We start from the raw sequence: 16,271 nt of genomic DNA on the forward strand, positions 1-16,271 counted from the left end.
GGAAAATTACAGTTTGTGAGCAAAGTTAGAAAAATAGAGGGTCTAGGCTTATTTCTTTTTCCTATGGAGACTTGACTGGGGGTTTCCACAGCCTCTTGGATCTGTATAAGAGTGTTTGTGGGACTTGGAACCCATCATGAGCAATATTTGGTCCTGGGCTGCTTTGCAAAATATCTTAGTGTATTAGGTGCTTGGGTATGGATATCTAAAAGCCTTGAGTTTGTCTATCTTCATTCCTTTGTGATCAAGTGATGAGCAGACTGTAAGAGGGACCCCCACAAGGATTGGAGGAAGAGGATGGAAATAAGGCCATTTAGGCCCTGGGGAGAAGACAAGTGTCTCAGATAAGGTCACCCTGGTCATGAGAATCATGGGTTGAACAGACTACAGCTAGGGACCTGGGAGGCACAGAGTGCTGAGCTCATGACTTCTTATTAGGTCTGAGTCAATAAGCACAGGGCGTCCAAAAGGGCCCTGGAAACACACCACATGCTGCCACTTGTGACACTCTCTGCTAGTTACCAGCTACTGGAGAAGAGTGGAAAGAAGAAAATGCCTGTCTTTGGATAAGATACTGTAAATTCCTGAGGATTAGGAAGGAGAGTTCAAAATGCCCAGAAACATGGAGAAGAAATCATTCATGCTCAAGGATGGAAGTAATACAGTGGTTTTGAGGCAGTATAGATAGCCTAGGCCTAAGGTATTGACCCTTCCCCCAGGATACAGAATGAGGCACATCCCTTCAAGGAAGTAAAACAAAGAACTGAACTGCATCTGATACCTGCAGTTAGAGATAAACGAGAATTAGTTTCATCTGGCAGAGCCAGTATCCATGACCCAGCCTAAACTTTAGCTAATTTTAATGTAATTTATATTGCAGTTGCCTCGACTCCCATCATGCACATGACGTCATGACAGTCCCGGAGGAACCGAGTAAGGACAAAAAGGAAAGGAGGAAAACGGAGATCCCACCCCTAAAGAGGAGGAGACAGGGTGATGTTCTTAAATTCCTGCCCCTCAGAGTGATAAAAACCCTAATCAGGACCTTCTGGGCAACTTGATTTCTGAGTTCACCCACACTTCCCTCTCAAGTGTGTACTTTTGCTTTAATAAACCCGTTATGCTTTCCCGCATCTGCGTTGCTCCTGAATGGTTTCCTGTGTGAAGAGAAGAACCTGGTTTCTGCTCCAGGTTAAGCCTGCTTGGGACATCCTGGGAACCTCCAGCAGCAGCTTTACATATTTTCAAAGGACAAATTTTTATTCTATATTGAATATTTACCTATAGAATATACTCAATAAAAGTTTAACAAGTAATTTAATTAACACAACAGAGAATTGTTTAATGTCAATGTCCAGATGCCAGATGTCTACTTACAGTAAAAAAGAAGTAGGAGCTGAATAAATATTTTTGGAGTATAAATTGTTCTTTGGTTCTCTTTCGCAAAGACTGTTTTATATTCATTTAATATATGTAAAAAACAAGGGCTAGAACACTTTTAGACTAAGCAGCATTTGGCAATTAAATCTTTGGTATCAGATGAGACCAATTTGAATCCTATTTCTGCCTCTTAGCTGTGTGACCTCTGAGGCACCATGTTCTCCTCTCTAAATTGGGTTAATAGTAGGAATTTCTGGGAGGATTAATTGAGATAATTCACGTAAAGCTATAAATCCAAGGCCTAATACATAGTAAATATTAATAATTATTATAATAATCATGGAGAAAATAAGACCAACAATAAAATAGAGCATTATCAGTGGTTATGTTCAGATTTTCCAAAGCATAACTTCACTGAGCTTTGAGAGCTGAAAGCAGAAACAAGGCCTAATAGCCTCACCAGCTAGAAATGACGTCCTGGCTCACAAGTGGCTAAAACTACATTTCCCAGCAGGCGCGGGGCCCCGTTGTCCTGTTTTCCCTCATTTCCGGGTCTGTCACGTGAGTCCCCGGCTGCACCATGGCGGAAGCAGAGGAGCAGGTAAAGGGTGCAACTGCTGGGCTAGGGAAGAGGAGATTAGGGTGAGATGGCCGGGGGTCTGGAGTGGAGCGTGTGGAGATGCAGAGCTGCGGAGCTGCTGGAGGCCGAGGCAGGCCCACCGCGGGGTTGGCGGGCTGCGAGAGGCCATTTCGGGAGCAGAGAAGGGGGCGGGATACCAGCTCTTGGAGGGCACCGGGGAAAGCCCACCGACACACTCCCGGCGTCGTGAGGCGGCCCTTTCTTTGGCTCTGCCCCCGTGGCCTGTGCTCGGTGAAATTTTGGCTTGAAGGCAGCCTGAGCTCCCAGGGACTGACTGCCCGTGAGAGGCGTAAGAGATGACTTGAGTTCTAGGCCAGGTGACTGAAAATTAAATTCCTTTCCACTGGAAGTAGAACAGTGAGAGCCGATTTGCAGGAGGGCTGGGAGAGAGTAGATGAGTTTTGTTTTGCATCTATTGCATTTAGGTGCAAAGCTGAGTCACTATGGCAGGTTATCTTAATATGTGACTTTAGGCTAGTTATTTTTAACTTTATAATTTAACTTTAAAATATGAGGTGAGATAATACAGTGCGGTCCTTCGAGGGTGATTTAAGTTGGAATGAGTTAGTACACAAAGTGCTTAGTAGAAGTTGGGCATAGTAAAAGTTACGAGGAATTATTTGTTGCTTGTAAGACATCAGATGGCAATGTCATCTAATGTCCAGTCACAACCTAGCAATGCGGCACTGGAGTTTAGGGTAGAAGTTGGTGATGGCAGTAGTTACTTTCATATAGGCAGTAGGGGCAGTCAGACATTAGTTGACATGACAAAGTAACATAAAGAAGACAAAAAGAGCAAAGGCCAGAACCTGGGGAAATACCTCAGTTTTCCATTTCCAGGGTCATTTCAGCTTAGCACTGTTAACACAAACTAACGGGGCCATCAGTTTCCATAATTGCCTCGAAGAAGTGATTTGATGATGAGCTGTTTAGTACCGTAATAACAAAAGTTTACCTAGTGCATACTTTGTACCGTTTGCAACATACTTCATTTATGTAATGAACATTTGCCCTGTGTACATTTGATTTATGCCAATAATTGAGAAGTTAGGTAGAGATTTGATTTGGGTGGTCATTGTGATAACAGAAGATTCCCCCCCTTACCACTGGAGCCTCCCTTTTCTGTTCCAGGGAATTCGAAGGAAAAGACTCATTAAGCACATGTAACTTCACGACTGATTGCTGGGTATGAAGATGGTAGAGAGATTGGTTTTCATCTTTCATTTTGAAATATAATTTTTTGGTGTGATGTAAAAGCAAAAAACCAAACTTCTTATGTTCTTAGATATAGGGAGGTAGAAATGGAGAGAATTCCCCTTAGTATTTACTAAAATCGTTTTGTGCAGAAGAGTTCGACACAGCTGTCTGACATAGAAAGACATGTAGAAAGTTAGTGATACAATAAGAATGCTTTCATTTTACAGCACTTTTCAGTTTAAAGAACACTTTCACATTGCATTTGTTCCTCACAAAAGAATTCTGTGTGGTAAGTGTTTTTTCTGATGTATAAGTCCAGGACAAGCACCATATTCCACATCTTCCAGTGGTTTCTCACTGCACTCTGAGGAAAAGCCAGAGTCCTTATAACAGCCTAGTTGCCCGATGGTATTTGCCCCAATTGCTCTGTCCCCTTTCTCTGACCTCATTTTTCACTAGTCATCTTCCCTTCTGTCACTTTGCATCAGCTCTACTGGCTTTCTATCTGTTCCTTTAACACCAGGCTGCCATGTTTCTACCTAAGGACCTTTGCTCATACTGTTCCCTTTTTTGACCCCAGATATCTACAGGGCTTTCTCCTTCATTTTCTTCATATCTTTGTCCTAGTGTTATCTTTTTGAGAGAGATCTTCCCTGAACATTCTTTGAAACATCTTTCCTGCATTCTTTTTTTTTCTTAGTGCTCATCATTCTTATTTTTTCTATATGTTTCTGTATTCATTTCTGTATATTCTCCCCATTAGAATGTAATATTCATGAGGGCAAGGATTTGTTCACTGCTGTAATCCTGACACCTAAAATAGTGCTTGATGCTCAATGTGTGTAAAATGATTGAATATTAAAGGTAAACGTATTGAAATTCAGACAACTTAAATAACTTGCTCAGACTTGTATCTATTAATATAATAAATCTTATCTCCTATCTTCAGAGCGCATGATTTTTCACTAGAGCACCCTGCCTTTCAAAAAATACTTAAGAACCTAATTCTAAATAATTTTTTTACTTTATGAAATAGAAGTAGCCCTTATTACCTTCATAAATTTCCTTCAAGTCATTATTTCATCTTTGATGTTTTAACCACCAACATATGATTAGAGCAGACATTCACCCCTCTCTCCTGCCTCCAGTGGTGTCATTGTCATTTTCAAAAATACCAGTAGCCTATTGTCAATAGCAGGAAGGAGCAAACATTCACAACTGTTGTTTTGTTATTTTTTAAAATAAAGCTAGTAAACAATTGTACCTGTGTTATCAGTCCTTTATGGATAAAGTTGGTTAAACTTTTCTCTGCTTTATTTGTGCATTTTGCATTAAAATCTGACCAAGTGAGTAGGCCTTTCTTACTGTTTTTTGGAGGCTAAAAGTACACAAAAGATGAATTAAATAAATTTGCTGATTGATTTGATTCTTTGAACCTTTTAGGAAATCTTGACATAATTTTTCCCCCTGAATGCTTTAAAAAGTGAGATGTGTTTTAGAAGTAACTGGAATGACAAGTTAGGGAAAAGGAAGCTTTTTTCCCTAGGCACCATGTACTATAAATGTAAACAAAACTAAAAGATGGTGAGCAAGACTAAACCTTCCCTATTAACTTTTCTGAGCATTGTGTTCTTTGGTGACTACTTTTTGGCCCCCCCTTTAATCTTAGAAAGAATCAAAATAGATCTGTACTAAGTGCGTTAACAAAACATAAAACAGTTCATAGACTCTCAAACTAAAAATCACTTTATGGATATGAATGAACACTTTTGAAGAATTATTGGAAAACCTTTGTTTATGCTGAGTATGGTAAAGGTAGTCCACAAAAATAACTACACAAAAGTTATATAGTTTACAGGAAGAACTAATATCCTGCCTTCTACCTGGAAATCTTCTAAACAGCAGTTTTACCTCGCACCAAAATGATTTATACTTGACCTTCATAATCACAGATGCCCAACAGTATTTGTCCATGCCTCTCTTACAAATAGCATTCTGCTTGAAGTCTGGTTGTTTGTGTATTTGTCTTATCTCTTCTACAGATTGCTGAGTCCTCAAGAATAAGAACGAGAGCTTACTCATGTCTGTATCTCTCACAGGGCTAGTGCTTTACAGGTACTAGGTACTTAGTAAAATGTTTAAATGAATTTATTAAGGGGAAAGTGTGAATTGAAAATGTCAAATTGTAAGTAAGGTTCAGTAGAATCTGTGTTGTTATTTTATCTTACTTGAAACTTTGGAAAATTACTAATTCAGATGTATTATAGATTACATTCCCTACACTCCATACTCTGCCAGTTTCCCAGGTACCCTTTCAAACAGCAGGGAACCTAGTCTGTTAAATATTCGCCCATTTAGACCATCTATTTCTTCACCAAATAGGAAAGTTTCTTTTTTAAATTCTCCCTCTTTGTTTTAGAAATTAGAGAAATTCGTCCTTATTGCAGGGCATTTACAGATTATCAGAGGCACGTTCATGAGCATGTATCCTCTCCCAGGTGTAAAAGAAACATCAAGTTGACAAATATTTGAGTGCCTTAGTTTTCTTGCCTATAAGCTGAGTATTTTACTCTCCAGGACTCTTGTGAGTATGACATGAGATAAAACATTTTAAAGTGGCCAGATTGTAACGGTTGTCTTTAAATAGGACAACAATTTATCACCCAAATGGGGGTTTGGCTTAGGTATGCACAAGTTTCTTTTCCTACAGTTTGGCTAAGACACCTTTTAAAAGCAACTTTACTAATAACTAAAGGAAAAACAAGGCCCCAAACAAGAAGTTGCAAAAGCACAGGGTCAGAGAAATTTTTAGGGGGCCCACTCTTTACCTTCATGTAACTATAGCCACGAGTTAGCTTAGCTGGAGATGCTTATTGCCTTGTAGTTTTTCCTCTCATATTTGTCTGGGTCGGTTGGCTGGAGTCTGATGTCACCAGCTGATGATTAGTAGTCTCCCTAGCACCCACATTGCCACGTTGGAGAGGGAGCCCTCATCAGATCAGATCATTCATGGCTGCTCAGTCACAGTTGCCTTTTTGTCTTCTCAGTACCTGGTCCTCCTTATGTTTTTGTTACCAAATACATGTGATTCTAGGCTCTTATGTATACCTACTGAATCAGAATCGATGAAAATGGAGTGTATTAGCAAGCATTAGCCAATTCCCCAAACTGAGTTTAGGTGGTCCTGATGCAAAATCAGGTTTGGGATTGGGTTGCTAAATCACCAAGTTGGGGCAGGCATCAAGGTTTGCCTTCAACTGCAGAATAAGATGAGTGCAGTAGCCAAGGCTAGTGGGTTGAACAGGGTTGGTAACCTGAGTCTCCTTACTTCTGCTAGCTCCTCAGGTATTCTTTTATCTTTCCTACTCAAACAGCTTAGTTTCTGGGTACCCAAAAGCTTTTTAAAATAGAGGCTCTGTGACACAGGGCTGTCAGATGCGTATCACACAGAAAATTTCCTCTTTGCCATGCCTATGTCAGACATCGGGAGCTATCCTACCCTCTCTGACATTAAGCTCTGCTTTGGCACACAGGTTGCTGGGAAGAGAGAGAAGGTGGCAGTCCAGCCGTGAGTGTCTCATGTCTGTCTCCAGCCTAGTCTGATATCCTGTGTCCTGGTCCCTGTTCCGTTTCTTCATCCTGCAGAGTTTGGAGCTGGTCTTCCTTAGGCGCCAGCTTCCTGTTTCTCTCCCCAATTCTGTTGTTTTCCCCCCCCAACAAACTGTGTATACCCTCAAAATTCCCATCCTGGGAGGACTTCCCATCCTGGGAGGTCCAGGCTTCTCCCTTCTGACCGACACTTTCTAACACCTCTGGCCTCTGAGGCCTTCTGTGCTGAGTGTTAAGGCCTACTGTGCTGAGTCTTCTCCCAGGTTGCTTTGTGGGCCCTCTGCTCATGTTAGGATTAAGGGTGGTGGTGGGTTGAAAGCCTTTATTGGAGGGGTCTTCTGAGAGCCCAACTAGCGCCTTTCCCCGGCTGCTGCTGGGTGACTAACGTTCTGTTTGAATAGCTCTCTCCTTGTGTGCTGCTGCCTTCCTTCAGGCCCCCCTTCTGTAACTCCTGTAAGCATGAGCTAATAATTCAAGCGTCTGCCTGGGGAAAATATACGTGGTATTGCTCTTAAGTGGAATCTGTAGAGGAGGGAGACTGCTACCATTTTAGATCAGCTGCCTATTTCTGATCATCGTCACCAGCAAATGGGGGTTCCTTTGGGTAGGATAGTGGGAAACAGAGCACCAAAAGGCTTTGTGTTTAGCCATGGTGTATTTTAAAGGATAGCCATTAGGACAAGGCTGTTAGTATTAGGTGTGAGCTGAGAGGTACAGAAGATAATCCTATTGGGGAAGATAATCCTGATTCAGGAGGTCATGTGGCAATGCACCAGGATCTTTAGGTTTGGGTAGATGATTGAGTTTAAGGGATTGGTTTGCAAGAGAAAGGTAAAGTGAAACAATTGCTGAGTTTAGCTTCAACCTGTTGCCCAGAATTTGTTTGGTTATACATTTGTGTCCCTGGGTACCTTCTAGCCCATCATTTTTGCTTCAACAAGAACAGGACATTTTTTTTTAACTGGAGTACAACATACATACCATAATATTCACTTTAATAATTTTTTTTTTAAGATTTTATTGGGGAATTGGGGGAGGGGAACAGCGCTGGGGAATCAGGGGAAGGGGAACAGACAAGTTGTTGTCCTTTTGTTCTTCAGTCTAGTTGTGGAGGACGTCACTTCACTGGCCCATGTTGGTATTATAATTGCGCTTTTCCCGGGTGAGGCAGATCGGTCACCGGCTTCTTGGTACGGCAGCTCTTGGCAGCTCACATAGGCTGCTGGCCACTCACGCTGGCTGCCAGCCACACACGGTAGCTTATGGCAACCCACTGCAACAGGGGCTGCAGCCTACACCGTCGCCGGCGAATCATGGCAGCCCAGCTCCAGGTTGAGCTGTTCACCATCTTAGCTGTAGAGGGCAGTGTCACTGGCCCTCATGTGGGATCCGAACTGGGGCCCTGCTGCTCAGAGCTGGCATCCCAAACCAGCTCTTAACCAACGTGCCAATCGGCCAGCCCCACTTGAATCATTTTTCACTGTACATTTATTTCAGTAGCATTAAGTACATTCACATTATTGTGCAATCATCATCACCATCCATCTCTATCAAGAACTTTTCATCATCACAAACTGAAACTTTGTACCCATTAAACAATAACTCCCCATTACTCCCTCCTCCAGCTCTGCTAACCTCTATTCTGCTTTCTGTCCTGTATAAGAGGAATCCTACAATTTTTGTCATTTTCTGTCTGGCTTATTTCATCTAGAGAACAGTACACTTTTACAGCTATATTTTCATGATTCAAAGTTGGATTCTTTGCAAGATAGAGTGTGAATTTAAAAATGGTGGAAAACCACTGACTCTACACTGTTTCTTTCCTCAAGGTTCAGCCTTGCTCCTTGGATCCCTCACTGAGGACATTCCCATCATGTCTTGTTTGTCTGTCTCTAGAGCATTAAGCGGAGGGGCTTGATGAATGAGTGAAGCTAAGAAATAACAGACCAGGCTAATTCTCGAAGTCACCAATGCATTGGGTTTGGGACAGTTGTGGACAGAAGTGTAATTTTGGGAGAGGGGTGCACAGCTCTGTTCGGAAGGTTTGTGCTGGTCCTTAGGGTAAGTCTGAGTGTGTCCTGGAGGAAATGTTCTCGATCCATACCAGCAGCCGCAGGAAGCACCTCTGAACGCCTGCTTTTCCCCAAAGACTCAGGTTGCTGAGATCTGCGTGCTCTGAGGTGTCAGATCCTGACACTGCCTGCCTTCCAGTGGGGGCAAGAGTGTAATTTGGTTTAGAGTTTTTGGATTGAAATTGCTGGGTGAGGACTTAGGTTTTTGTTCTAATCAAGAATGTGAGACATTTGCCCTTTAACCCTTGTGCATATTTGAATAGATTCCAAATTAAAAAAAGAAAATCTTTTGGTATAATGTAACTTTTCTGGAAAGAGTCAAGTGTCCTTTGGTACATTTGTCAAAGCCTGGTTTTGCTAATGCTTAAAACGTAATATTCAGGGACTGTCAGGGAAGGAATGGAGGTTAGAAGTTCAACCTCTAAGCCTCAGTGTTCTTATGTCAGGGGTAATTGGGACATTTCAAGATGCTACCTGTAAAGCATTTAGCAATATGGAATATATATAATAGATGTTCCAGTAAAGATGTCATAATAATGACTGTTAATATGAAGTGTGTGTGTCCAAAAGAGAAGGATCAGGAGCGTAAGTGGGGCTGTGAGCACAGGAGATAAATAGTTTAGAAGGGCAGGCATGATATGTATCTTTAACTCTGGAGAATTGTCAAATAGTAGAAGAATAATTGACTTTTTAATGTGTCGTATTAATGCTAAGAACAAAACGTTATTGTGGAGAGATTGTAACTCCAAATTAGTAATATCTTCCTAATGTAGAATAGGCTGCATTGCAACGTAAGGGAGATTTTTATATTCATCATGGTTAATGATATAACTACAATAAAATTTTTAATTGCATGTGACTTTCATCCCCATTTTACAGGTGGCTTTTGAGAGCAGGGACTGTGTGGTCCACAAGGCTGCTACCCAGGCAGCCTGCCACCTGCCAGGTTCCTAGTGATTTTCCAAGAATGAAGTTAGAATGTTTCCAAACACTAGATTTGTGTTTATCCGCTGTCCAGTTTGCATCTAACTTTAAAATGTTCATTCTTTTTTTTTGGAAAAAATATTAGTTATATCTAAAACGTCCTTGTCCCATTTTTTGTTCTTTTTTTATCTCATGGACTGTTGTAAAATGCTTACATTCGGTGTCAGCATATTAGTTGTAACCTTTTATTGCTATTGATATCTATAAGTACGTTAAGTAAATCTTCATTTTGCTGACCTCTTTGAGGATGCGTGGCATCAGCAGATTCTCTCTTTCAGTGGACAGGTGAGAGATTAGCAGGATCAAGTCAATTTTTTCCCCTTTTGCTTTGTTTTCTCCAGAGCAGCAAGATTCATGGTCTAGCAAGAGGGAAACATTAAATGGCAGAATTTGTCTTCCAGTTAATGGCTTAAAGAGTGGATGTAAATTATACAGCTTGTTTGCACGCTGTCTGATAGGTACCACTCTAGGGGAATTCTTTTGTAAAAGCTGTTTAAGCAAGACAATCATTTTGGCTCAACCAGATTAATAGCATAATAATTAATAGCTCAAGAGCTTTTCAGTATAAAAATTGGCTTATAGATAATTTGAGATGGCAGCTTCCTTTTCCCTTCTGAGATCAGTAGGGCTTTGCCAGGCTGCTTTGCGTTGTTAGAGAGGGAAAAGCACTCCCACGTACTCGGATGACAATTCCTGGGCTCGTTTGTTAACTTGCTGACCACTCAGGCGGGGGAGGTCAGCAGGAGCCGTGGGTTTGTGTGGCCCCAGAGTAAGCATCCCAGTCCTGCAGGGTGTGGAGAAGTGGGCGGCCTGTGACAGTCAGACCGTGCGGAGTCCTAATTTATACTGTAGTGGCAGATTACCTCTGAAAAGGGCAGCTGGATGTTGGCGGGAGGGACATGAGGACTCTTCCCTTGAAAATATTTTTCATTCTTTTGTCATCTGTTCTGACCATTTCCCCCTCTGTGCTTTGTAGGAAACCGGGTCTCTTGAAGAATCTACTGATGAGTCTGAGGTAAGTAAGATGATGATTCAACAGCCCGGGGATTTCTGGTTAACTACGTTATCACTGTGAGCTTGTTCTCCTTGCTGAACGCAGCCTTCCCAAGGCTGGGTGGTAAAGTGGGGCCACAGGTGACTGAGCCGTAAGAGAGAGCATGACAGTATTTTAAAACTATTAAATGGACTAGCTTAAAAAATGATCAGGAAAAGGAACAAAAAGTTTGGTCTTCATCTAGGACAGTATTTTATCCTGAAGCATCTTGGGCAGTGGGAAAATTGATGCAAAGTTTTACAAACTAATCTTGACATTGTAAGAACAAACTATAGATTCTGCAATAATTATTCTTTCATCATTCTTTTAATAAAGATGGCATGCTGATTGGTATAATTTCTGAATCATTGAAATTATAGTTTATTTCATAAAACAAAAAGGAAAGTAATTACCTTAAAAGCTGTTGGGAGCTAAGATTGTAATTTAAGGAGGAAAAAGTAATATATAAGGAAGGACTTTTTAAGAAATTCCTTTTCAAGACTTGCAGAAGAAATAAGTTTAAGCATAACACACAGATTAACTTGTCCATTTTTGTAGATGAACTAAATAATTATGTTTTTCCTTTTAATATTTCATTTAGCTCAGAGGAATATAAGTGTATCTATGATAACCTGCTAGAAATCCTCACTAGTATGATTGTAGCCATTATAAGTCTATTAAATTTGGGCTGCTATTGCATATAGTTATTATATAATTTTTGTTTGCTTCATCAGGGAAAATGTGGGCTTTCACATTTCCTCTAGAGAACATCTTGTATGGTATGCCATCCTGCATTTGTAGTTTGGCTAGAGTCATGGTTCCTAACATTTTCCTACTAAGGAACTCTGCTACCGCTTTATAGGGCTCTTGGTAAAGAATTTATGAGTTTACTTATAGGGAGGGTGTAATATTTGTTAATTTTTAATTAAGTATTTCAGATCACCATTCTATTTTGGGGTACCTCTGATTACTGGGAACCCCGTGTCCTCAGAATCACCGATACAGAAACCTGCAGTGTCAGAACTCGTCCAGGTTTCATTTCACAGGAGAGGAGGATGTTGACAGCCGCCTAAATGTAAATCTTTCCACACATCCCTCAGCTAGGAATGGATCCCAAGGAGAGCAAACAAAAGTGCACGGAGCCCGTGTTTCCAGCATGATCAGGAAGCAGGGAGTACTATGAACTGTGTGTAAACGCAGAAACAAATTCCTGAAACCAGCTCTGGATTGACCCTGGAGCTGAGAGTCAGATGGAGACTGGATGGAAATGAAGACTGTGCAGCTGAGCCCTGGAGGTGGCAGAATACCGATGAAAACCACCCCCAGGGTGGGGTCGTAGTGAGAACAGCCTGAGCCCTGGTGGATTCCTGCACTCGCCATTGGGGAATTTAAAGGAGGGGGCTTCAAGGTGTGTGGGACCAGAGGTGACAGTGTTGGGATGAGGCTGCTCCTGGAGAGGAGGTGAAGATCCCTTGGAGGAACAACAGTGAAGGGAAGAGTGAAAAGCAGGGGAGATTAAGGCTGCCTAGAAGTAAAAACTAGCATAGAATCAGGAGACTTCCTTACGCATCTCTCCCTCCAGCCCCTGGCTGCCGCCATTCTGCCTTTCCCTCTCCCTGCCCCAACCTCCCCAAAATGCCACATGTTACAGAAAACGCACTTTATTTGCCAATGTAACTAAGAGACCTAGTAAACCACCCAAATACCCCCCCATCTCCGTAGGATCACCTGTTGTCGCTATTCAGGAAAATCTGAGACATTTAAAAATTAAAGGTGAAGGGATTAAGATGTACAAATTTTCAGTTGTAAAAACAGTCATAGGGATGTCAAGTACAGCATAGGGAATATAGTCAATAATATTGTAGTAACTATGTATGGTGTTAGATACCCATCCAGACTTACCAGCTACCAGCGTGATCACTTCGTAAGTTATATAAATGTGTAGTTACTATGTTGTACACCCGAAACTAATATTATTTTGTATGTCAACTATAATTGAAAAAATATATAATAAAAAAAAAGAAAAATGAACTGAAATGGCAGGTAGCATTCCTACAAAACTACTATAGGCAAACAAACAGAAAGTGAGAATCAACAATTTTAAGCCAAAGAAACATTAACATAATACGCCATTATGAATCTTTAATCTGTAGGGTTATGTCTTTCACCAAATTTGGAAAGTTTTCAGCTGTTATTTCTTTGAATACATTTTCAATTCTGCTCTTTCTTTTCCTGCTGGGACTTTTAATATGGATGTTAGCCCTTTTGTTATTGTTCCACAGGTACCTGAGACTTTGTTCATTTTTTTCAGTCCATTTCTCTCTCGTTCACATTGGATAAATTCGATTGATCTATTCTCATGTTCATTGGTTCTGTCCCCTGTCATCTCCACTGTGCTATTGAGCCCATAAAATAAGTTTTTTATTTCGGTTATTATATTTTCCAGTTCTAAAATTTTCCATTTTTTAATAACTTTTATTTCTTTGCTGAGATATCCTGTTAATTCATTTATTTCAAGGGAATTTATAATTGCTTGTTGAAGCACTTTTATGATGGCTACTTTAAAATCCTTGCCAGATAATTCTAACATCTGATTTGTTCTTTACATTTTAATGGGAAACAACATTTAAATCATGGAGAATCATCAATTACTTCAATTTTTCAGCTCCACTTACTGTGTGCCATGTGTTGTCTGAGTACTTGATGTGGAGTATCTCAACTTAATATGAACCACAATCTTATCAGTTAAAATATGAGACAGGAGAGGCAGGCTGTGCTGCAGTGACAGTTCCAAAATTGTAGTGGCTTAACACAGCACAGATTTATTTCTGAATAGATTTAGTGGTTCCAGATTCAACAATACAAAAATGTCATCATTTTCCATAGGGTGTTTCCTATTTATGGACTAGTAGGCTATGGAATACTTGTGTCATGCAGCTGGAAATGGAAGCAGCTCTGCTTCATGGAGATAGATATTTTTTTCAAACCCTGCTTACTTTGAGTAGGTTCTTGGTATATTATATGAGGTCGGACAATTAAGTTCGAGAAGTCATCCTAGAAAAAGTGCTACATATCTCATTGCTGAATATCACTATGGTCGCTTTCGAAGTACTCCCCTTGGGAAGGTTTGCACTGACGCCAGCGCCTAGTCCACCCTTCAAAGCAATTTTGAAACTTTTTCTGGAATCGCCATCAGAACTGTCATTGTATTATCCTTGATGTCCAGAATGTCATCAAAATATCTTCCTTTCAGTATTTCCTTTATCTTTGGGTAAAGAAAGAAGTCATTGGAGGCCAGACCAGGTGAGTTGGGAGGGTGTTCCAATACAGTTGTTTACTGGCTAAAAACTCCCTCACAGACAGTGCCGTGTGAGCTGCTGCTTTGTCATGATGCAAAATCCATGAATTGTTGGTGACAAGTTCAGGTCATTTTTGTCTAACTTTCACACAGCCTTTTCAGCATTTCCAAATAGTAAACTTGGTTAACTGTCCAGTCGGTACAAATTCATAATGAATAATCCCTCTTATATCAAAAAAAGGTTAGCAACATTGTTTCAACAAGTCTGCGAACTTAGTTGTCAGACCTCGTATATTTGGCAGTGTATTCCATTTTTTCTTAAAAGAGTTTAGTGTGTTGTACAAAGAACTTTTCAATAGAAGCATCAAATTGTGAGCCTTACATTTCAAGATTAAACTTGCACAGCAAAGAAAAGAATAACAAGGGGGAAAGCCACCAGGCTAACGGGGTGGTAAAGAAATAGAGGAGAGCCTAATGGAAATTGGTATGTAGTGAGGTCTGTTTTATCAGGTGTGCGTTCCAGCGACCTTTGGTTATTCGTAAAAGCAATGGAATAGTTCAACTAAGACTTATTCTGCCTGTAGTGTGTTCCTTTGAAGCAAAGATTGCATGTAAATTACATTACCCCTTGCCTGGGCCGAGTTATGTAATAATAGTTAATTAATGCCACCTCTGTCTTTATAACATTTGTTACCATTACTAATAAACATGCCTCCTAAACAGATGTCCATTCAGTCTTGCAAATATCACATTTAGGAGGCCTTGAATTTGTTAGATATATTAATTTTAATAAACCAAGTGGGCTGAGAAATAGTTGAACAATATTAAAATAAATCTACATGCAATTTATGTTGAATGAGAAATTAATAGTCAAATAAAGTGCAACTTCTAGATGCACCAGACACAGCAGTGCTCTTTTTTAATTTTGTTAAAATGAAAACCAGTCATTGTGAGAAATCAGGAGATAGCTTTTTTTTAATCAGAAAATGCATCACACAAAAATAATTTATCGTACCTGGTGGGTAGCATATTATGAATCATTTACTGAAACTTAAATTGATTCTTTACACATATTAATTTTAATAAACAAATTGATAGCAACTGGTAACTATGAGATTGCTGAGAAAAATGGAGCGTGAGTTATAATATATCCTGCCAAATAGCCTTTGGATTAAAAATTTGCTTTCATTTAATGAGCTATTAATATTAACAGGTTCTGATGATTATTGCATCATTCAGGCATGGATAAACATTCCCTTTGAAGTATGTATTATAAAAATTATGTTTGGAAACTTAGTAGAAACTTGCTGGATGGAAATACAGCTTTGGAACCTGTATTTCTTCTGCCATTTGTTAGAGATTGGAAAGGTGGGCATGACTCTGGTATGATATATCTTTGAACAGAATTTATAATTTCATTACCTAGGGGAAAAATTATTTTAGGCAGTCCAAGATAGACTGATTGATCACTGTATTCATTCAGCAAATATTTATTGAGTATTTTTATCTTCTGGGTGCTAAGATACACCAGTATTTGATGACAGAGAGAGACAGTAAGCAAAAACAAAAAACTGGGTGGAAATACATGTTATGGATAAAAAATAACATTGGGTAAGGGGACCGTGGAATAGGCTGAAGAGCTACTGTTTTCTTCTAGGTGGTCAGGCAAGGCCTCTCTAATAAGATGGCATTTGAGTAAATACCTGAGTGAAAGATTTTGTAGGTCAAAGCAGGAGCAAATATAGCACCATCAAGTGCGGTCATGCCAGACATCAGCGAGGATGTGAATGGAGCTGGAGCTGAGTGGAAGGAAATGAAGTAATGAGTAGCCAAGAACATAGAGCCTGTAAGTCAATTTATGGACTTCGGTTTTTACTGTGAGTGAGATGGGAAGCCCTTGGAGCGTCATTGTTTAGTAAGATCATTCTGGATGCTGTTTGAAAAAAATCCAGGAAGTGGGTGGCAAGTCGGAAGTAGCAAGATCAGTTAGGAGGCTTTGGCTGAACTCTAGCTAGAGGTGATGAAGGATTTAGGGTATTTTTGAAGTAGAGCCAATAT

The 16,271-nt window shown here is 40.2% G+C and overlaps 1 protein-coding gene across 1 annotated transcript in view; it reads left to right on the plus strand.

Moving 5' to 3' along the window:
• Positions 1-1,914: 1,914 nt before the first annotated feature.
• Positions 1,915-16,271, plus strand: part of VPS41 (VPS41 subunit of HOPS complex) — a 72,863-nt gene continuing 58,506 nt past the window's right edge. Inside the window, exons 1-2 of the mRNA XM_019631031.1 lie at positions 1,915-1,981; positions 10,859-10,897. Coding sequence (XP_019486576.1) covers positions 1,961-1,981; positions 10,859-10,897 — 60 coding nt within the window. The 5' untranslated portion in view covers positions 1,915-1,960. The remainder of the gene's footprint in view (positions 1,982-10,858; positions 10,898-16,271) is intronic.

The sequence above is a fragment of the Hipposideros armiger genome, unplaced genomic scaffold (genome assembly GCF_001890085.2).
Source record: "Hipposideros armiger isolate ML-2016 unplaced genomic scaffold, ASM189008v1 scaffold_976, whole genome shotgun sequence".
Classification (NCBI taxonomy): domain Eukaryota; kingdom Metazoa; phylum Chordata; class Mammalia; order Chiroptera; family Hipposideridae; genus Hipposideros; species Hipposideros armiger.